Genomic DNA, 23,917 nt, shown 5'->3' with positions numbered 1-23,917 from the left:
TGAGCCTTAATTTTATTTTAGACCTTATCAACTCATATATCGGTTATAATGACCAATTGTGATTGAAATTAGTCAACAATAACGACCAACATGTGTTGTACATATATGCACATTCTTTCACTTTAATACAATAATGTACGTATCGCTTATAATGACTATCGATTATAACGAGTTAAAGGTTAAATTTAAATACAAGTGAAATTTACAAAATTTAAAAACCCCCCGATCAATTTTTCGGCTACGGAATCCTAAACTGGCACTTGAGACGTATCTAGGAACAGTTTTCATTTAATTATCTTTTTTCTTCTGAAAACTGAACCGATTTTGAAAACTCACTATAAAAATTGTCGTCCGATTTACATATATGCTTTTAACTCAATAAGAAACTGAGAAATAGGTAAAATTTAACTTATAAGATTTGATTTCAAACAACATAGTATGAATCTAAATAAAAACTTTTTTTTATAAATAATATTTTAATTAAATCCTTCTATTATAGTTGTTCCACTATTTTTGACCACTCATTAAATTTTTTTTTAATCCTCTTATATACTTTCAAAAGCAGTTGGCCACCGAACAAGATTTCAAAATAAAAAATAGTTCAAGTCAATTATTTTACGATATATTTTATTATATTAGGTACAAGAGATACCATTACAAAAAAATATTTTTTTTAGTATCTATTATAATTAGCTTTGAACCCCTACAAAGATTTACAACCCATTCCATGATACTGAATATAAAATATCTCTCGGGCGTAATTACTTAGAGTACCTACCGATGTGCATGTGTACTGACAAAACATGTCTATAAGCATTGCTTCATAATATAGAGTGAGACATCTTTACCGCGGCAGATATTGATATTAACCGAACAGCCTTTCTACTGAAATGAGGGTATTTTAGCTGGTTTTTAATATGGTTTTCGAATAAACTAAACATAAAGTTCTTTCGTAAACAAGTAAAAAAATTTCGATCCTTCTGATAATATATTTAAAAGCTGCCGACCACTGCATATTGTTTTGTTTAAATTTGAAGGAATAAAGTTTCAAATACGCAAAGTGATGTACCTTGAATCAAAAAACATTATGTACCTTGATACATGGTAATATAAATGCACTTAATTGAGGAAATGAAGGCTCATGAGAATATCTATTAAAAATACCGGTTGAAGCTGTTGCTGGACTTTTAACGACTGGTGATTCTTAATTCTTATTGATCTAATACAAGATCAACGAGATCCATGGCTACCTTGTCTCTAGACGATTACAATTGTATTTGACTCACGGTTAACAATAGTCCAACGTTTCGTTTACCGGAAATATACTAATAAATTTTTGTGAAACTTTAAAGACTATCTTAGAGCTCCAAATGCTCACTCTATATCATTTCCTAGCCAGCAGCTTCGTATGTACTCACAGCCAGTGTTTGTATAGTGTAATAATAAATTTTATTAATTTTTTGATGTAGAACCGGTTTCACTTGTTTAAAAAGCACTATAATAATAATAATAATAATCGTCTATTGAGATTCCATTTAAATTTAAAAAAACTAAAATGCATTTTTGAAAAGTTATCTGATATACTTTTAATCCAGTATCAGACGGCACAGTTTCATGTAATACAGGTCTTCAGAAATTATTAAATACGAGCTGTTGATTGTTCATCAAAGCGGAAAGAGTTACTTCATGTATGTTTCTATAATGCCTCTCGCATGCAGGAAAATGTTTAAGGAGATACACAGGTATAAAAATTCAAAACCAAACTTTTTGTTATACTAAGCAAGTAAAAAACAGTATTCATAAATTTTAAATGTACCTACAACTTAAATAAAAAATTTTCCGAATGCCTTGAATCAAAACAGAGGATTTTCGACAATTTTCTCAAATAAAATTGTTACAGGTTGATATTTGTCGTTCTTCAAAAAGGCATATTCAAATTGATTCTGCCATTTAATACTAGACTATTAGTATACAATAACTTGTTTTTAAACTTTTATACATGCAATGAAATTTTATATTTCAAAACAAAAAATCGATATTATTAAATTTGAAGAAAAAAAACTGTCTGCAAGATTGCTTATATTATAAAAATTATTAAACAAATAATCTAGTTATCGAAAAATATCGTAATAACGGTTTTCGTACAAGCAAATATATATTTTTCTTAACTCAAATAATTTCTAAAATAAACAGATGAAATACGACAGTACGAAATACTTATTAATAGTCGAATATATGCATAAAATACTTAATTGTTTGAAGATCGGATAAAGAGACTTCAACGTGATTAGAGACAACAAACCTAAAGCTCCTGACAAATCTAACATGGTATATCCTCTCTCTTGACATATCTAATATTTCATAATAATATATAGAAAGTTGGTTTAAAGACCACTGATATGAAAGATATTTCTTTTATTTTTGAAATTAAGTCCATGGAGCAGTTGCAATTACTGCTTTTACTAGAACTTATTCCCGAAAAATCTGCGAAAAATGCTGATTTTAAATTTATTTTAAGATAATTTTTTGTCCTTTAATCACAATAAATTAATTTTTATTGTGACAGCGGGAATCGAACTCACTCTACCCTAGGAATACCGCGTAGTTGGTTAAGTTCAATAATATTTTTACAATAATTTCTATCGTATTAATTTTCTAATGTTTTTTTTTTTCTGTTACAGGTACGTATCCTTATTCATCCTTCGATTTTAATGTTCGTAAGTTCAAGAAAGATTGAATTCTTATTAAACACGAGTTCTTATTTAAATTAAGACAAAAATAATATTAAATTAATGTCACTTGAATAAAACTGTTGGTTATGTTTGTTTTCGACTTGTAAATATGAACTGAGTAGTAAGCCATTCTGTAAACTTCTGAGGAATACATTTTTATACCATGCATATATGTAATATTCAAGGTATACTAAGTTTAGTTCCAAGTTTGTAACAAAAATATTGATGCTACCTACGCACAAAATTTTGGTATAGGTGTTCATAAAATCACCTAATTAGTCCATTTACGGCTGTCCGTCCGTCCGTCTATCTTTGAGCACGATAACTCAAAAACAAAAGAAGATATCAAGCTGCAATTTTTACAGCGTACGCAGGACGTAAAAAGTGAGGTAAACGAGCAACATAGGTCAATTGGTTCTTGAGTCCGTTAGACCCGCATCTTGTAAACCGTTAGAGATAGAACAAAAGTTTAAATATAAAAAATGTTCCTTATCAAAAAATAAACAACTTTTGTACGAAAAATTTTTTCGTAAACATCACTGTTTACCCGTGAAGGCGCAAACTAGGCGTAAATTGTACAGTTTGTATTATATGGGAATATCAGTTATGTATGTGTGACATGTATGTATGTGTAATGTGATAGAGTAATCTACACTGTCTCTGCGTGATATTTCAACAATTAACTCAGTCAATTGTTTGTTTTCACTTGTTTATATAAGGATTTACTATTCGAGGTTCATCAGTAATCTTGTTTCCGTTTTTTTCATGTTATATTTTGTTATACATTCGACTTTTTTTATTTTGTGTATCAAATACTTAAGTAAAAAAATGAACGTTTTTACTTTTTTAAATTCATAATTCTTTTGAAAACGAAATACAGTCGTGTGAAATTTTTTTATTTATTTCATGGTTAATAAACGTAATCAGCATTCAGCGTTACCTTTGTCTGATCATCTTTTTTTTTTTTGCAAAATAAATTTAACAAAATTGTGAGATACTAAAAATAATTTATTATTCTAATTTTTTTTTTCTTCATTTTTAATGAAAGTGAAGAATCATGAAAGCGCATCAATATTACTCCACTGTTGATGAATATATAGTCTGTTTATCTTTTTTTGCATGATCGCTCATAGCTTTTTCGTAATTTCAAACGTAATAAAAGATTGAATAAACTGAATGTTATGGTAGTCGATCCAAGCCGATTAACTGCCCTTTGCGAATGGCAAATATCGATTTTAAAACAAAATTATCATTATACTTTAATATCGAAATATTTTCGCGTTTATCTTTCATTAAATCGCTAGGAAAATAATAGGTGGCCTATTTTTCGCGCGTATTCTTAAGGGATTAATAACATTTATGAAAGCCTATGTTGCAAGTTTTCCGAGCTATCGTACCTACCTCAAAGCTTAAAAATCCTATCTTTTCCAGGCAGAACCTACCTAAATTGTGGATATATTGATTATATACAGTAGGGATAAAGCAAACACTAGAAGAAAAATACCAAAGATTAATATAATTTCGAAACTCCGAAATGGTCCAATTAGTTAAAAATCCCTCAAAAGATTACCGCCAACAGTTCTTTTAGAGCTCAATAGATGAAATATAAACTTTTCAAGCCTTTCAGACCCATTAAATTGGGCATTATTTCTCATTATTATGAAATATATATTTGCATATAAGTACGATTTTTGCTTATCACTGTTTCAATTACATATTTTTAAATTTTATTGAAGTATAAAAATTCACCCACACATTGATCAATTAAAAATCAACCTACAACCTAATCAACTGAATTAATGAACAAAAAAGATAAAATGTGATTCGTAAGTATCGCAATAAAAATTACATTGAAACATTAAAAAAATTTTACTTCAAATATTCTTATATCAAGTGGAAACTAATAAATAAAGAGTCTAGATTATCTAAACACTCGATAGTCGGAAATGTTTAAGAATCGGAACACTTTTCGTCCGTCCCCCTTTTCCATACCCGTTCTCTGTCAAATACTAAAAAATGATTGTTTGTTTTTATATACGTGTCTTACATTGAAACATTAAAAAAGACTGACTTGTAAAAATTTTGCTTCAAATATTCTTATATCAAGTGGAAACTAATAAATAAGGAGTCTAAATTATCTAAACACTCGATAGTCGGAAATGTTTAAGAATCGGAACACTTTTCGTCCGTCCCCCTTTTCTATACCCCGGCATACCCGTTCTCTGTCAAACACTAAAAAATGATATTGTTTGTTTGTATATACGTGTCTAATATAATTCATTGTTATGGTTCTATGTGCACAGTCTTGCTTAAACATATACATTCCAATGGTGTTTTTGCAATGCTTATTTTATTTATAATGAATTTTTCCATGTGATCCCGTACTCGGAACACTCCTGGTTTTGAGTCCCGTTTATCTGCTGTATAGAGAATTTTCTTAATTTTGAAATTTTTTCTACGATTAAAATTCGACAATCCACCAGATTGTCGAAAAAAACAACCTTTTACTTACATATGAAACATTATATTATTTTACTCACTTGAAAAATATGTTATAAATAAAAAACAATATTTTAATAAACTAAATGATCGCATAATTTTTGACTGACTTTGCATAAAATTTTTAATTGTTTAAACTGAAACAATTTGTTTATATTTAATTTTTTTTTTTAAATATAGGTATGCTAGTAACAAGCGTATAATAAATATAAGTTGTTGAAAATGCTACTAAAATTTATATGTATCAATTTTTATACATATATATCTACTAATTCGAAAAGTATAAGACCATGTAGGTACTCATATAGTTGTAGGCGTTAATGACCAAAAAAATTTTCTTTTATAATTTTCAAAATTCATATTGATTTTTTATTTATTCACGTAACGGCGTGAACTTAACTTTTTTTCTCACGCGAATTAGCAGTTGATTCACAAATTTTTTTATGTAAACAACCTTGATTAATAAATTGATACTTTTATAGGTATACCAATTTCTAAAACAATTGATGGTTCTTTTAAAAATTAATCAAATTATATATATTTTATTATTAAGACCCGGTGATAATTAAGGTAGTACAAACACCAAGGCAATTTAAGATTTTATAGGGTTGAAATTATATGTACCTTATTTTCAACTTTGATAATGAATTTTGTTATAACTTCATGGATGTAGACGAAAAATAAAAATAAAATTTTTCGATATCTGCCATGGTTTTCGAAATATCGAAAGCTAAATAATTAAACAAAATTTTCATTTTTCGATATTTTGAAAATTACTATAGGCATCGATAATTTTTATTATTACTTTTCGTCTTACATTACCAAGTTATAGCATAATTCACCATCAAAATTGAAAATATATTTGTGTCCCCGCTACCGTGCTCATACATCCTTAATGAGTCGGATACAATGGTTTTTTTTTTTCAATAGTTTATTAAGGTTTAACCTTTTAATTTCAACGACTAATTTTGGAGAAATTGAAAAACAATTTTGACAATCAACGCTATCGTTTGACTTAACCCAATAAATTAACAATTTGATGAAAAACGCCTCAATGAAAATTTGATTAAAATGAAATTTTTTATAGGTTCCAAACACGCATAAAATTTGTAGTCATTTCATTATTATTCGTGAATAAGCCACTGTTTAAAGAAGTGATCTATTGAACATAATTTTTCGATTCTCTGTTTTTAATTAAGGTTTTTCTTCTTTCTGTAAAATTTCGGAAGTGTAGTGTTTAACATCGTATATTGCATCAGATATTATGAAAAATTTTCACGTTTTACGTAAACGAAATAAGTAAGATTACTTAATATAGTTTTTATTAATCATTAAATTTAATTGGTAGAATTATTTATGATTAAATTGGTGAAATTTAATTCATATTGTTATGACATAACGTTCATATAATTCATGTATTTTGCGCTGTTTTTGTTCAAAAAAATTGTTCAGAAGACTATAATTTTACAAACTTTTTTAAAATAATGTTTTTAATAATTAATTTATTTTGCTGATTTATTTTTTTATTAGGTCAAGTTCAAATTTAAAATAAAAACAATACAGTTTTTTAGTAAAATCAGCAATTAATTTTTTTCTTTTATTCATTTTTTTCAAACGCGTTTAATTATTTCATTTATCAGAAATAACTTAATGTATTATTTGATGGTCATTTTTGGTAATTACAAAAAAAAAAATAAACTAATTATGGCACTTTTATTATAATCGCTAAAAATTGATGACAAAAACTGTCTAAATATTTTTTTACTTTCAATAGATTATTGAAAATATTGATCTCGATTCAAAACAATTATACTTAGCTCAGTTATTTAATCGCGATAGTACAAAACCACCCACAAAAATAGAAAGAAAGACACTTTCAATGCATTTTAGCATAGTATTAAATATTATATAAATTTCTATTCTTGAACATATTCTAGTCTTTGACACGCTAATGAATTTTTTGTTGTTGCCATAAATAACTGTTTTGGGATAGTTTGTTACTGGAAAGCCTTTGTCAAATCTAAGGTAGGTTAGGTTAGCTTAGCTTAGGTTATATTGGTTGTCCACGAAGGGCACACTTAGGCTATAGAGCCCATTGTGATACCATTTATGTGTTTTAACATCTTTCCTTTGATAATTTCATTTATCAACTCCCCAATTTCAGAGGCTGAGTGCACCTCCTTCATGCATATACCATACACTCTACACCAGTCCCCCACAACTATTAATTAAATTAATTTTATTGCGACGGCTGGAATCGAACCCGATACCCTAAGCATACCGCGGACGGAATTGGTTACGCCTTAACAATCTTAGGTACAATTAAAATAATTTTATCGAAACTTTACAATCAACCTTTCTGATGTCTGTTATACCTACTGATCTAAATTAAAATAGAAATTAAAGTTTTAATAACAGCGTGAGTATAACAGACAAAAAGTAAAAACTACTGTTTCATATAATAATATTATAATAAATATCTTGATATATAATTAATATATATTTTATCCTTTTTCTTAAATAAAGAAGGAATAAATAAATTTAAAAAAAAAAACATTGTACTAATGATACAGATATATAAAATTTAAATTACTAGTTTGAATATATAAAATATTTATATCAAAAACCTGTTTTTATTACAAATATCCACACACATTCAATTATTTATCTACATTACAAAATATTTCCTAACAAAATAAAATTTTAATTCGAAAAAAAATTCCAAACACAAATATTTTAATGCAAGGATTTCGTAGCATGGGTATAGATACTTTCTAACGCCTGAAAAAAAATCAATCTTTATCTACCTTAAGATCATTTAGCTGTAAAGCAACTTTTCTTAAGAATTTGATGAAAGTTCAGTATAGTATTAATCATGGTGTAGTTCATTTGAATGGTGTATTTTCAATTTCACATAATAGTAATACATGTTTTTTTAATTTTTCAAAAGTTTACTAAAAATTACTAAGAAAAATTAAAATTTTTTTTTTAAATTGATTCTTCATTTAATTTTAATAACGCCATCGCATGGAGAAAATATAAAATTACATGTAGAATGATAAATGGTTTATCTCTCACTTTGCTTTCACTATTTTAGAACTTACTTTTCCATAAAAACAAGCCGAATAATGAGAATTTAGCGTGATTCCGATTGGCTCACTGCCTTATTCCGATTGATTATGCCTCAACGGATAAATAAATAAACGGGTAAATACCAATAACCATAATAAACAATTCGATTTTTTTATTCAAAAATATAAAGTACAACTAAACTAAATATCTAATTTCCACAGATGTAATTAATAAGTTTATAAAAACTTCATAAAAAAAAGTCGACCTCTCAGAGGCGTACCTAACCGCCATTTGGGGGGTGGGGGTAGTTGAGCATTTTAATCAGTTTTTTATAAATTACAAAAAAAACTATGCATTAAATAAATAAAAAAGTTCAAATATAAGTTCTAGCTGAAGTATTTGTGCACATTTTCGGTTTTTTTTCGACTTTCTAGCTTTAAAATTGTCCGAGATATGTCCACCGCATTTGTATTTCCCATTCCCTCCGTATATTAATTTTTGTCTGATCAATTCTTAATGATAAAATATCCCTGCTACACATAAAATTATTATTTATGATTTAAGGCTAAATTAATATGTATAAGTTTGTTATGCAGTGTAACTGTGTAAGTATAATAGTTTATGTTATTAATGTATTGTTGTTTAACTTGATATAAGTTCGTTTTCACCTTCCACACGACGTGACCTTGTTGAAGGCATTTACCATCATTAAAATATTATAAACATCCAACATTATTACCATTACAAATTAACTACCTACACACGATATCAAAAAAAATAATTCGTAACGCAGGAGCTGCGTTAGCTAATCGAATATTGCATTTATAGTGTTCCAAGAATTGTTATTTCCAAAACCAAGATTCTACAGAAAAAAGTACAAGAGTGCCTTTTTGATTAAAACTGATCAAAAAATGCAATAAATTGGCAGTACATAGTCAGTGTGGTACTGAAGTCGTGTGAGTGCGACCCCTATAGTCCACACGGCTAACTTCCCAGAGGGGAAAAAATTAAAAAAAGGTCTTGATAGTCTTCATAGATTATTCTTCGAACATGTACTGCAGCTTATGCTGGAACGATTATCTCCATAGATAAATTATGTGTTTTATCGATTTTTCAGATTCTGTTTATTCATTTTTTTTCCAGTTTTTTTATGACCATTAAAAAACGGTTCAACCAATTCTACTGAAAACAGTTTTTAAATATGCGATTACGCGTCGAATAAGCCCAGTCACGTGTTAACGTCATAACTGGTTCGCCAGATAATCGAGGCGAAATAATCCAAACGAACATACGCGCATACGTACACGCAGACATAACATTGAATAGGTTTGGTTCCGATATTGCGGCTTTGAAACTGCGGAAATATGTAAAACTGGAGATTGCCATAATCGGCCCCATTACATTAACTTCCTCGGGGAAGTTAAAAATATTTTTTAATTTGAAATAATTATAAATTTTGTACTTTTTGTATCTCCCCACCCTTGGTATAATCGATGAACATTTGAAGAAATTTTTTCAAAATTCCATCATTAGTAATTTGGTACAAAAGCAATAGCTTCATTTCCTTCAGCAATTCGCTAATTTATACCGATATCTAGATAAGTTTAAATAGATAAGATCTATCAAGCAATATATTATTGTTCAATTTCAAATCCATAGAGTTATTTACAAATAGATCGATTAAATACAAATTGAAAAGCGTGACCAGCACAGAAATGCTGGTCGTATACCTGTACATCGGAAAATTCGATATTTGTATATATACTGGGATATACTATTCTTGTAAATTTCGACTTGCAAGATCGTGAAATTTTCGTTGTAATTCACTATCTTGCTGCAAACGCTGATCCAAATTGAGAGAGACAGGAGACACAAGACCCAATTGACCTATACGCTTTACAAATTTCAGCTTGATATCCCTTTTCGATTTTGAGTTATCGTGTCCACAGACGTACAGAAAACCGGAAATAGACTAATTAGTTGATTTTATGAACACCTATACGAAAAATTTGTCCGTAGTATCAATATTTTTAAGCGTAACAAACTTGGTTCTAAACTTAGTATACCTTGATAAATATTACATTTAACAGGGTATAAAAATGTTACACTTATATCATTTCCGTATTGAACTTTGTAAAAAATTAATATTTTAACTTGAATAGGGAAAAGTGATTCAAACCTTGAGCGTTTTAAGATTTTTATCTCAAAGAAAATTAATTTTTTCCAACCTTTATTGACCTTTCGGACAATTCGTTATTCATTTAATAAGAAAAAAAACATTCCTTCACTTTTATTCTCAATATCAAACCATATTATTTATTTTTTAAGTATTTATATCTTTTTATTATAATTACTTTGCTAAAAATAAATTTGTTTAATTAACAACAAATAATCGTTAAAAAATAATAAAAAATTATATAATATTATCCTGTATAATTGCCTTTAATATCCGCTGTTCACTGATATCCTAACGTATCTCAAAAAAAGATACTCAGAACGGTAAAAGTTCACATACTTGTCACACAGAATATTTGTTGGGAATGAAGCAAACAATTTTTAATCTATTGATTTAACTTACCTACCACAAAATTTTTTTTTATTTATTGTAACAACTTCAAATGATGAAGATTTTTAGATCAATCTATCTCTTAAAACAATTGAAAGAAAAATTTATTTAAGGTAGTACTATCGGTAATAGACTTTGCATTCAGAATTTAATGAAACTTTTCATAGTTGTCCATTATTATATCATAATTAACCAATTAAATTTTTAGGGGCCTTCAGAGAACTAAAAATTTGAACGTCCAGTTTTTTGAAATAAAATAAAATCTGTGATTTCCCATAAGGATCAATGTTAAAATATCTTTTTTTCAGTTCTCTGAAGGCCCCTAAAACTTTAACTGGTTAATTATGATATAATAATGGACAACTATGCCAAGTTTCATTAAATTCTAAATGCAAAGTCTATTACCGATAGTACTATCTTAAAGAACAAATTATTTCAAAAAAACGACTGTATTTATCAATACATCAGATTTCTACATCCAAATTTAATTTCCAAAGCCTAAAAAGGTTATTTTTAAAAATGTTCATCCTCTATGCCATTCTTTTAAATCAATATTAATTCCATTTCGGTTACAAAGAAAGATTGATATACAGTCAAACCAAATAAGTTTTTCTTAGGGTCACCAATCCCCAAGTTTTAGTCTCCAGAAGACTCCAGTAAAATTAAGTTTTCTCTAACCTCCAGCACTGAAAAGCAATCTTCAAATTTTTCGAATCTTTTGAAAAAAAAAATTATTTCCTTATGAATAATAATTAAGTTTTTATCATAATAAATTTCACAACGAAAATATAAACAGTTTGATACCATTAATTTTTCAACGAGTTTTCCATCTCATTAAATAATATTAAAAATTAAAAAAATATTTATGTTTTTTAAAAAAATTTTAATTCAAATAAATTATTAATTAGTTATGTTATTAATAATATCTATATTAATTTATTATTGATTATAATAATTATTTAAAAAAATAAATATTAAACAAGTATAAAACAAATTATTTATCTCATTGGAAGAATGAATCGTTAATCGCCGTATTGCATGGAAACATCCGATTTTTATGTAATCACTGATTGAAACGAAAATCAACAATGCAATCAATCATCACCTTTTTATGATGAAAATACTTGCATTAAAAAAAAAAACAAATGAAGTTATCTATATGATTTTTTATTAATTACTAAAATCAAAGTTCACTTTTGGTTGTGCATAACGGTTCATTTATTGATCGGTAATTAATTTTATGGAGAACATATTTTGAAGAAAAAACATCTGATATGAACGATACAGGAGAGGAAGGTATCCTATAATGATCCCTCTAAAAAAATGTAATTTATAGAAAAACTATTCGAGATATGTATATAACGTCGAAATATTTTTGGTTTTTTTAATTCAAGTATTGCAATATTAGAATATCAATTTCTTTTGATTTGTTCCAATTTTTAGAACTATTCTATATTTCTCAAAAGGGTTCGTTTTTCTGACCTTGTAAGAATAGATATCAACGATTAGTATGAAAACAAAAATTACTGGTAAAATCATCTTAATCAACACATTCAAGACGCGCTTCATCATGGGGGATCATTTAACCTATTATGATTTTACACAAATGGGGATCATTTGAACCTATATAAAGGGGATCATTTTACCTTTAACGACAAATTTGAATATCGCCATAAAAACTGACCGTAAAATTTATTATACGTCTATCAAAATGTGCTATAATATTATTAAAAGTCAACAGAAGCCAAGAGTAAGACTAGCCGGCGAAAACTGAACTTCTCCAAACTGAATCGATTTAGAAGATCATCGCCAATGTTTTACAGAAACATAGCTAAGAACACTCTTCATAGACCTTTCATTTATTTTCTTTTGTTTCAGACAGTTGTCAAAAAACTATTCAACTAAAGAAAATCTAATACATTATGCCTTTTTCAAACAGTGGTTTTTAACAAAGATAGAAGATATGTAATATAAATATATCTTTTCTTGATTGACATCTGTCCGAAACAAAAAAGAATCATTTTTTGAATGAATAGCCCTATTAAATTACCTATAAAACGAAACAAAACAAATCAAAATCGGTTCATCCGTTTATGCGCTACGATGCCACAGACACGCAGACAGACACATACACATAGCGGTCAAAATTATAACACCCCTTTTTTTAATTCGGATATAAAAATTACATTGGCTCTTATAGAGAAATCTCAAAAGTCGACATATAAATTTTTTTAATAATTTTCACTTAGATTGAATGAAAACAAATTTTAAAAAAATTTTTGATAGATAGTAAATATATTAGTAATGACATATGAAAATAAAAACCAAGTGTCTCCATCCATTTAAGGGATGTACGAGCAGGGTAGATTTAGGATTTAAATTATCTTTATCTTATTTTCAACTTCGATGAATTTTGCAATAACCTCATTAATGTAGACGAAAAATAAGATAAAAATTTTCGGTATCTGCCTTGGTTTTCGAAATATCGAAAGCTGAATAATTAAACAAAATTTTCAATTTTCAATATTTTAAAAATTATGCCAGATATTGAAAAATTGTATTCCTACTTTTCGTCTTATATCATCAAGTTACAACATAATTCACCATCAAAATTGAAAAAATATATTTTTTTTTATTTGCACCCCCACTACCGTGCTCATACATCCTTAAAGATTAAGAATATATCTGTACTCTCGTCTGGCATAATCATCCTGTTATGCACGCTATACATCAAGAAAGAAACCTTGTATCATAAATAAAAAAAATAAAAAATAATATTAAATTAATATGCAAATAATATTATCATGTTTAATAATTAATGCTTTTAATGTGTTCTGAATACACAAAAAGTTCTATTCTTCTACGAAACGCTATAAACTTTTTATTTAACTTCATAATTTATTAATATTGTTTTTAAAAGTTTAATCAGTCGTCAATCAATACTTACCGAATTGAATTGATGTATCTCACAAAACACACAACGGATCAGACTCAACATATTAAAAAAAAATAGTCATTTAATTTTTTTTGCACCAAACAACAACAGTTGAATGGTCTAAATTTTTTTTTTTAAATTATTGTTATTAAATAATAAATAATTTATTTTTGTCTAAAAATAGTGAAAGTTTTTTTTTTTAATATTTTTGATACAAAAATATTTATTTATTTTTGTTTCAAAAAGCTAGTTAAAAACAAGTTATTAAAATTTTTGCTGGTTTTAAATTAAAACACAATATTTTTAGTGGTTTTTACTTATTCTTATAAAAATGCAAATTATGTTGTTTCTGAGATGATTTTTTCTACAAAATTGTATGATAGATTATTTAAACGGTTTTTTGTCTAATATTTATGTAAGTACATAGTTAAAATATTTAATTTTTTTTATTATAAATTTTTGACAATAACTGCATTTAGCTGAGGTTAACGCTCGGTTAATTTACCGAGCGATGGATTAAAACAGTGCTAGTAACATCAGCCCAAAATATATGATAATCAATGTTTTCTTTAAAATAAAAGATGTCTCAAAATTAACGCAAGAAATAATTTTTATTGAAAAAAAATTTTAATTAAAAATTGTAAATTTTTTAATAGTTCATAAAGTTTGCATTCTATGGTTATGTATACAATAGCATATCCGCTAAAATTTGTAGCACCTACATCAGGTAAAATTTAAGGATCTTGATGGCATAAAAAAGTTCTTTTGTCGAAATTTTCTTTAACCATTTTGCATTAATGCAGCTGAATAGTGGTGATACAGATCTGAATTTGCTCTCTCGAGGTGTGAGTAATCACAGACTTGTTGTCAGAAACCTCAGACTTCAAAAAACTCCATGGAAAAGTCTAATAATGTTAAACTCCATGATTTGTGTGGTATACCATGGTTTTACGATTTCAACCATAGTTTATACAAAAATCGCAAGATGTAGCTGCTTAAACTCGATTATTTTCATAACCTTGCCCAACAGTGAAAACGTATTATTTTTTTGCTAGCTGTCTATTTAAAAAAATCCTAAGCTCTCAGTTTGTCTTGGCTTTGTCATTTTTTCAACACTTTACCACGCAAATGGGCAAACATTCATATATTGCGTTAATTTTGAGACAACCTCTAAATGAGGTACCAGTACTATCTTTCCAATCAGTATGGTTCAAATCAACTGAATGCAGCTAATATGTCACAAATTTAGTTTACTTCATATAAATGTACTGAATGCTATAAACTAATCTAACCTTGGCGTTCGTACTACCTGAAAGTGCTCATTTTTTAAGGCTTCCATTAGAATCATATAGACTCAAACCATAATCTAGACAAAATCACCAAAGTAGAATAGGCAGAAAATAGAGCATACTTTTATTAACACATTTGCATTCGTTAACTTCGTTGACTCTAGCGGGCATTTTACCTCAAAGCTAAAGTTTTTCATAGTCTAAACTCTAAAGTATGCCATCAAAAAGAGGGACAAATGCGTCATCTCAACCTACTCTAAGGAACTAGTCACGGCATAATATTAGCTGACATCAACCTACTCACACTTAGTGAGGATCGATGTTTTGCTTGAAATTGATTGAAAAAACTGCTCTTTGGAATTTGCAGTTCTAACAAAAAATGATGTAATAAATTATGATTTTTATTACTATAAAATTACCTCGAGTTCCTCCTAAAAAGTTCATTTTCTACAAGTTACATACATGATTCATATTACATACCTACGTAAGGTCAAAGGATGTAAAGACCTCAATAAATAAAAAAATTCTATTTTATGTGTGTACAAGGTTTCTAATGATTTTGCGAATTAATTAAGAGAAAATATTTCCGTGTAAAAATTTTTTGGGACCATAAATTATTACGAGAAAACCTTGATATCATTTCTTTTTTTTGAAATGTCATCCGTAATTTTTAAAATATATACGCAGGATATCCTTGAATGTAACAATATGAAATTTTTTCAAAAAAAAAAAAAGACTGAATAACCTTGCACTTTGTGATTAAAAATTTTGTGCTAAATTTCACATTTATTTAAAATTTTTATTTTCAATAATTCTCTTTTAACTTGGGAGATTGTAGAAATATGATAAATTTTTTAATTGTTATAGATTATGATACGCCGTTTTACTTTTTAAAAGCTCAAGTTCTTCTTTTATTCAAATTACAATTTACGGAATTAAAATTATCAAAAAGCATAAAAAATTTCATCCATGTATATTTAAGGTGATTGTAAACCTACAGTATTATAAAAAAGTTTTGGTCTATTGCACGGTACATACATATCAACTAAATACATGCTTTGCAGTGAAGTAATGAGTTATTTTTGACTTTACAATACCACGTAACTATACAAAATATCTATGTATAAAATATTGTGCGCAAGTGATGCTTATAAATTTGATAATATAGATATTGCTCTTCAATCATCAATACTTTAACTAAGGTCGTCTCTGTTCATCAAATGATGGATCTTCGATTAAATTAAAATTGTTGTTTTGTCATCAACAACCTTATATTTTTATGGTATTATTATAAACTACAAGATTGTCTAAATATTTTAGATAGCTTTTTTATCACACTCTCTAGATATTTTGATATAGAAATATCTTATTGAAAAGGATAACCTTTATGATTCATTATTTTTTCAGTCAACTTTGAACGATAAAATAATAATAAAAAGTCCGATGACCTAGAAATTTTTTGTGATTTTTGGAAACATTGTTAATCAAAAAATATATTTTTAAAGTTTTATCGAAATCCCTTGTATTATACAATCCTAGCATATCTCCTTAAATATATTTAGTTTAAAATCAATTTGATAGATTTTGATGAAAACTTTTCAAAAAAACTTATTCTTACCGGCTACTACCAACGAAGGTCAATACTAACGCCAAGCAAAACTTGTGTCAAATATTTCATTTAGTATTGGAAAATTTATATTAAATAGAAATTAGTTCCAAGCCAATTTTTTCCAAAATATAAAGTTACCTCGTACAATTATTGTATATTTTTTGGTTTTCGTTTCATATAATTTAATCGTCTACATTTAATTTAAAAAATTTTCTTGTTTAATTATTATATTATTTATATGTGATAAGTTTGAAAACTCATTGTGTTTGATATTTTACTAACGGGGCGATAAGGAAAAAATAAATTTTTGTATCATATAACAAGAAAGGTATATTTTTATAGCAGACGGAAGATCAATATTTTTTTCTATAGATTAGTGTTTTTATTTCAAAGTCAATAAAAAAAAATTACTACGTCTTAAAATATAAACGACAATTTATTGAAAATGAAAATTATTATTATAAAAGTGATCACGAGGGAAATATTAAACGCCATAGAAAATTACAAACTTAAAAATTTATTTGTAGTTTTATTTTGGTGGATATGTTTTAAAACATAATTCAAACCGTAATAAATCTTATCTTTGATATTTCTCGGTAAACATCCTACTGTAATTTATTATGTCTGTAAAATTTCAAATATTATTAGAACAATAAAAAAATGAGGAAATGTACTTTGTTAAACATATGGGTTCATTTTTAATTTATTTTTATCTTCATACTATCTGATTGGTTAAGACTGTAAGTATCTGCCTTTTGGAAAATAAAGTAAGTTTGGTAATCAAGAAAATTAAAGTATTTGCAATCAAAAAAATTCATGTATTTCTTTAAAATATGACACTTTTCTAACGCTGTTTGATTGATCAAATGATTCAACACATTTTAAAGCCTCAAGTTTTTTTTTGTCATTACAGAATTCCTCATCATCGAGTGACAGAATGAGGATATGAAAAGTGTCAAATATTCAATAGAAATCAGTGTTGCAAACTTGCAACATCAGAAGATCGAATTAATTAGATGAACCCTTCAAAATCGGAGCTCCTGGTTATCGAAAAAGCTACAGGCAACCCTATGCTATAGTTGACCACTCCATTGTTTCAACTACAGCTCTTGGTATCCCGCAGCTTTTTCTTTACAACTCTCTTTACTGTCAGCTAGAGACAAAAGAAAATCGTCAATTTTTTACAGTCTGCCAATCCCTGAGGATATATATTCAGCTAAAAGCAACAGAAAAATATATAAAATAACATCCATAACAAAAAGTGAATAACTTTTTACAGTCTGCCATTCATTTGAATAAAAAACAAGACTGTTTAATATCCTAAAAATTTATTGGTAGACAGTTTTCTCTTGTACAAACTTTAAAATAACCAATATTAGTTAGAAAAACATATATTTTATCTTAAAGTTTGTGCTCGAGAAAACCATATACCAATAAATTTTTGGTGTAGTGAACAGTCCTAGTCCTGCTTTTTATTAAAATGAATGGCAGACTGTATTTTATACATTTTTCGGTTGCTTGTGGTAAAAGATACAATTAGACAGGGCTTATAGTTTTAGAGCTATACGGCTTCAAAATTTAATGAGTCATTTGTAGCAAGTCTGTATATGGTAAGAAAAAAAAGTGTCATAACATAACAAGAACAAAAAAAGTTCGATTTCCATTACAATAAAACTAAGACCACGATTAAAGGCTTAATTTTCTTTAGTAACAAACTGATTGATTCTCTGAAAGGCAAACAACAAGATTATTCTATTTCATTGTAGGCTCGCAGTCTATTTGTTTAACCTAAGCCAAAGAGAACATGCTATTTTAGTATTTACATTGGATTATCTCTCTCACACCATAAATATTTGAGACAATATTAAAAATATATAATCATAACGTAAAGTTAATTAATTATAGATTTTTCTTGGGTTACAGTGAAGTGAATAATAGTGGCTCAATGGAAGCAAATGGTACAATTGGTGATGGCGGTGGAACACCAGATCATCATCAACACGACGAGAATGATGGTGGTCTGACACAAGTCACAACAGTGTCAGCCATGGTTGACACAAATCGATCTCCACAACAAACACAAACACTCCAACAACAACAAGCACACCATCAATTACAAACACAACAATCGACATTATGGACGAAACGACAGCAAGCCGTTTGTGTACGGCATGCATTCAAACATTATGGTTCCAATAAAAATCCAAATCATGTACTTAGTAATTTAAATATGACTGTTGGAAAAGGCACAATGTAAGTCAATTCAATTTATTTTAACTATATTTCTTGAAACCAATTCTACCCTCCCCCCCTTCCTCGTTCCACTTTCACCGAAACTAGTCTCAGTAAATAAATCTTAGGACAATTAAGTAGTTCAATACTGGTTTTACTAGCTTTCCAAAAATCTCCAATCCTGCGTGTATTAGAAAATATTCCTTACAAGAGATTGATTTGCAACATTTTAAAAAAATTTAATAGTGTTAAATTAAATTGTTAAACTTTGAAGAATCCTCGAAATTTGAGTATTTCAGCGTTTTCTGGTGAGCTAAAACAATAGTGTTGTAGATGGAATTCAAAAAACGAAAGATATAAGCATTGATGGACGGACGCTAACATGTTTATTATGACCTTCTGCAGCGTAATCAACCTTAACACGCGTTATTGATTTGCAGACAAATTCTTAAGTCAGTATCCATCACATCCTAAGTAAACTGTTTTCGGGAATCAGACTAAGACAGTCCTAGTTTTTTTAGTGGACGTAGACAGAGATTTAGAACTGTCTAGAATATGTAATCTACAACGAGTTGAATACAATCTTTGATTGCTTATCACTGCTTCGTTTTTTAATCAATTTTAATTTCACTTTCAAGTTTAACATTTTTATGGGTAATATGACAAATTCGACATCAGGCAACTACCGTATTGATTCATTTGAGATGATTTCCAAGTTTCGGGGAGTTCTAACTTGTGCGGATGTAAGCTTTTAGGTCCTCCAACGTTGCAGATTTGTTGATATAGACACGAAAGAAAACCCCCACAAAATCTAATAGCGCATTCTTGGCTGAACGCACGCTACGATGATATACACGCCTTAATCTATCTGCAATGCTTACAGTTTTATCGAATTTTTGCACAATGATGCGAATTTTTTGCTCACCAGGATGTTTTAATTGGCTATAATCATCTCTTAAAGCCTATACATAATTTTTACAAAATGGTTATTTCTGTAAAATAAGTGAATAATTTGTGCGTTGAGCGTTAGTTAAACAATTCATATCGTAAATGGAATATTTAAAGGTAGTATTTGTCGTTTGAAACAAGCGAAAGTATTCACAACGCTCTAATTTACAGAGTTTCTAACATAGAAAATTGAATTTAGATCTCTTTATATTCTTACTTGTGTTTGCTCGAAATTACCTCATAATATCTCTTCAGACTTTTCAAAGTTATATCAATTGAGATATTTAATAATGAGTAATCTTTTTTTGCACTTACCAAGTTTCGAAGAATTTTTAACGCTAAACGTTTTGGAAAAATTGATTAATCACGTGATTGCTAATAGATTTACGTCAGATAAATTTTTTTATATAATTATATCGTCATTGAATCATTTAATTTCACTTGTACTTTGTGTGGTGCTATAAAAATTTTGTAATAAAAATTAATATGTTCTTTTTGCAATATTTACACTAAATCAATTTTGAACAAATATAATTTAAGAATCATCACATATTCGCATTTATCTAATAAAACTTTCAAAATTAATAGATTTAAATTTATTTAATTTTAAAAAAAATAAAATAAAACCCACAGCTGTAGATTCTAGGAGTGTCAAGAATTTAGTCCGAGATTCAGTCCGTCAGCCGTTACAATATATCGAAAACGATAATTGATAATTTGCGCCAATTGAGCTATCTAGCTTACATATCCACAATTAAAGTATAATTTCCTTAAATTTAGAACACACACCTGAAGGACGCAAATTTTCTTATCAAAATTTGATTTTTCTCAGAAAATAAACAAATAACTCATTTGTTTTTTATGTATTACACTGATACTGTTTTTTGGGAGTATATTGCGGAATTGCCAACAACTGCCAGAATACATATTACTAAAACCATACCTAAAAGATAATTTAAAAAGTTTGGCCCGGGGATTTATAGGAGTATATTGTGGAGTTTTTGGGCCTTCTAGGCCAAAATTTACAACAACTGGTAGAATAACACCATACCTAAAAAATAGGTTCAAAAACTTGGACAGGGTACTTATAAAAACGTATAGAATTTGTTATCCACGCCTGTATAGAATTTGTTCTGACCTTTTGAGGAAAATCATGTAACAATATTTTGATATAATAGAATCATGGTAATAAAATCAAAATTATCCAAAACGATTTATGTAAATTTAAATTTTTATTATCTTAATTGCCATCGTAAAAGTTAATAGGTTATATTGTTATTTTTAAAAGTATTTTTACTATTTCCTCACAATAAATTTTACATTTAAGTAGGTACATTAAATCAAAACTGATTCATATCAGTGCCGCAGCTACAGGAATTGAAGCGATATTTTCGTAATTAATTGTTAAAGGTATTTACGAAATTGCCCCAAAATTCTCATCCTATTCTTATGAACGTGTAGTTGAGTAATGTGTGTCAATTTACATTTGTTTTCAAGTAAAATAGAAACAAAATTTTTGCTTTTTAAAGCCAAACACTTTACTTTTATTGTCATTTATTTACACGTTTATTTACACATGGAATTTTTACAAAGAACTGTAAAGATTCCATGTTGCAGGAAATGCCTTCAAGTTCAATCAAGGGGATTGATCCTAGATACATAGGGGGTGGCCCTAGGGGTGTTGTTTCATGGTTCACATATCTTGTACGATGAATCACACGTTTTCAAACAACAACATCAAAATATTTGATTCGGCAAAAAGCTTTCATCACTAATATCACATAGGAGAAAAACTTTCATCACTAGTATCACTTCTCGTAAAATTATGTATTTTTCGCTTGAATTCTGTTTCAAACAGTATTTTGAAATTCTTTCATCCGATTAAAAAGCAATCTGGAACCAAATCAAGAAAATCATAATCAAACATTTATTAATAAAGTTTCAAAATAAGATTATTTTGCGTATTTTTTTGAAGTTTGTTAAAAAGGTATATTTCATGAAAAAAACTTTTTAAATATACATTTTATTTCCACTTTTTAACATTATTAAAGTATGACTAATTAATTTCAATTAGCAATAAAAAAAATAATTAAGAAAAAAAATTACTTATAAAAATGTCTTAAGTATAATTACTAATTGAAAATAGTACCTAAGTAGATAGCAATTAAGCAATCAATAAAAAACAATTCGGTAAATATATTGACTAAAAATTTCTTTTAAACTGTTGAAAAAATCAATTTATTTTTATAGTTATTTTTAAATAATTAAAAATTTTGCGATCAAAAATAAATATAAAACTAATTTTCTTAAAAAATTCTGCAAAAAGTTGTTAGCATTGACAAACACCCCCTTTAGAATAAAAATTGTCCAAATATTGGAGAAATACCTGTTTTTTTAATAATATTGAAATCAAGGCTAAAAATTGTAACCTCTATATTTAAAAAAAAAAAGGTGTATATGTTTTGTGGTTTATCCAAGCAGTTCAAGGAATATTTCTTATAAAATTATATTTATTTAGAAACTTTGTCCCTTGTCAGATACTTAATTATTTCTTCGAATTTGTGATCTATAAAACTGATATAATCGCGAATATTTTATTATACCTTGTGTTAATTATACAATACAGCAAAAAAAAAATTTATAGCTTTGAAAAATCTAGCGATGAGTCGAATAACTCTAGATTATAGGTATTCTGATAAATTTAGGTTTGAAAGAGTATCCAAATTTCTTCCGATTTAAATTGGCACATAGTTCATATTTGTCTATAATAAATATGTCTAGAAAACTCATGTGGAAATTGACTCTAGTGTTATTACCCAAAACTTAAAAATTTTCTTTTAACTTTACAAATGAGATTAATAAAAATTGGCTCGTTTGCGTAAAAAAAACACTAGGTGATGCTAAAAAATGCACCTTGTATAAGTATCTTTTTGAGTTGATTACATGGAAATTTATTATTATGTGACATATCTTATAATTTTATAATTAGATGCAAAGTCGAGGATTCAGAGTGTTTAGTTTAAGGTGCTATAAAATTTGTTTGTACAGTATAAAAATTTTTTCTCTCGAGTAAAACTAACCTTTGATCGAGGTCAACCTCTGTGTATAAATATTATAACAGCAAATCAAATCATGGTTTTGAATATTAGCTTTGGTCAGGGATATCGAGTATGAAATATTTTTTCTTCATAAAATTACACTTTTTTTTTTCTTATCTAAATGAGTTGAAGAATTTCGTAAATTATTTAATATTTCAAAATTAATTATTAAAATTGATTTATGATTGTTGACGTCAATATTAGCTAATTTTTTTGCAGTATTTCATATCGGAAAATTAATGGTATGGTAAAGGTACTTTTTTTGCTTGCAATTATTTTATTAATTTTTCTGACTATATAATTTCGAAAATATAATTAATTTCCTTTAATTAATTTTTATTAATAATTTGGTTGAAGAGAATATCCATTAATTGCAAAATTAAATTGAAGTGTAATCAATAAATAAAACGCATTTCCAAAGGAAAATTTCCTAATTTTTAAAAGCTTTTATTTAACTTGCAATGTTTGTATGTATAAATGTATGTCTCTTCAGGATAAATCTTACTTTAATTTTAAAGCAGTTATCCTCAATTTATTGAGCGGAATTTTTGCATACACTTTAAGCTTTGATGATAGCGCATAGTTAGCTAAATGACGTCATTCTAAATCCAATACGGCGAATCACTCAAGATGGCGGAATATGTTGGTATGTTGAAAAAAATACGAGTAACATATGTAAATCAGATGACAATGCATTTTTATGGTTAACATGACTTAATTTTCCCACCGCTTCCACCATTTTTTATATACATAACTTTGATAGTTTTAAATAAAGAATACTTTTTAAAGGGAAAGCTTTTATTGCACCTACTAGAAAGTAGAAAATAATTCTTTCTATAAATCACTCATACATTTAAAAGCTTGAGCATGAATACGACTTTACAGTCTCGTATGAGTGAACCATAAAAATAATTATTTTCTACTTTTTAGTAGAATA

At 27.6% G+C, this 23,917-nt stretch overlaps 1 protein-coding gene across 4 annotated transcripts in view; it reads left to right on the top strand.

Annotated features, from left to right (window-relative positions):
- LOC123306035 (ABC transporter G family member 23) overlaps window positions 1-23,917 on the top strand; it is a 129,207-nt gene that overhangs the window by 94,072 nt on the left and 11,218 nt on the right. For 3 of the 4 annotated variants that reach the window (XM_044887899.1, XM_044887901.1, XM_044887900.1), the window contains exon 2: window positions 18,626-18,955. In XM_044887899.1, the coding sequence (XP_044743834.1) occupies window positions 18,626-18,955 (330 nt within the window). Of the gene's footprint in view, window positions 1-14,093; window positions 14,220-18,625; window positions 18,956-23,917 lie in introns of those variants that run through there. The other variant, XM_044887902.1, reaches the window with a different exon arrangement.

This window comes from Chrysoperla carnea, chromosome 1, assembly GCF_905475395.1.
Source record: "Chrysoperla carnea chromosome 1, inChrCarn1.1, whole genome shotgun sequence".
Taxonomy (NCBI): domain Eukaryota; kingdom Metazoa; phylum Arthropoda; class Insecta; order Neuroptera; family Chrysopidae; genus Chrysoperla; species Chrysoperla carnea.
Note: the sequence above shows the minus strand (reverse complement) of the source record. Positions and strands in the feature narration are given on the sequence as shown.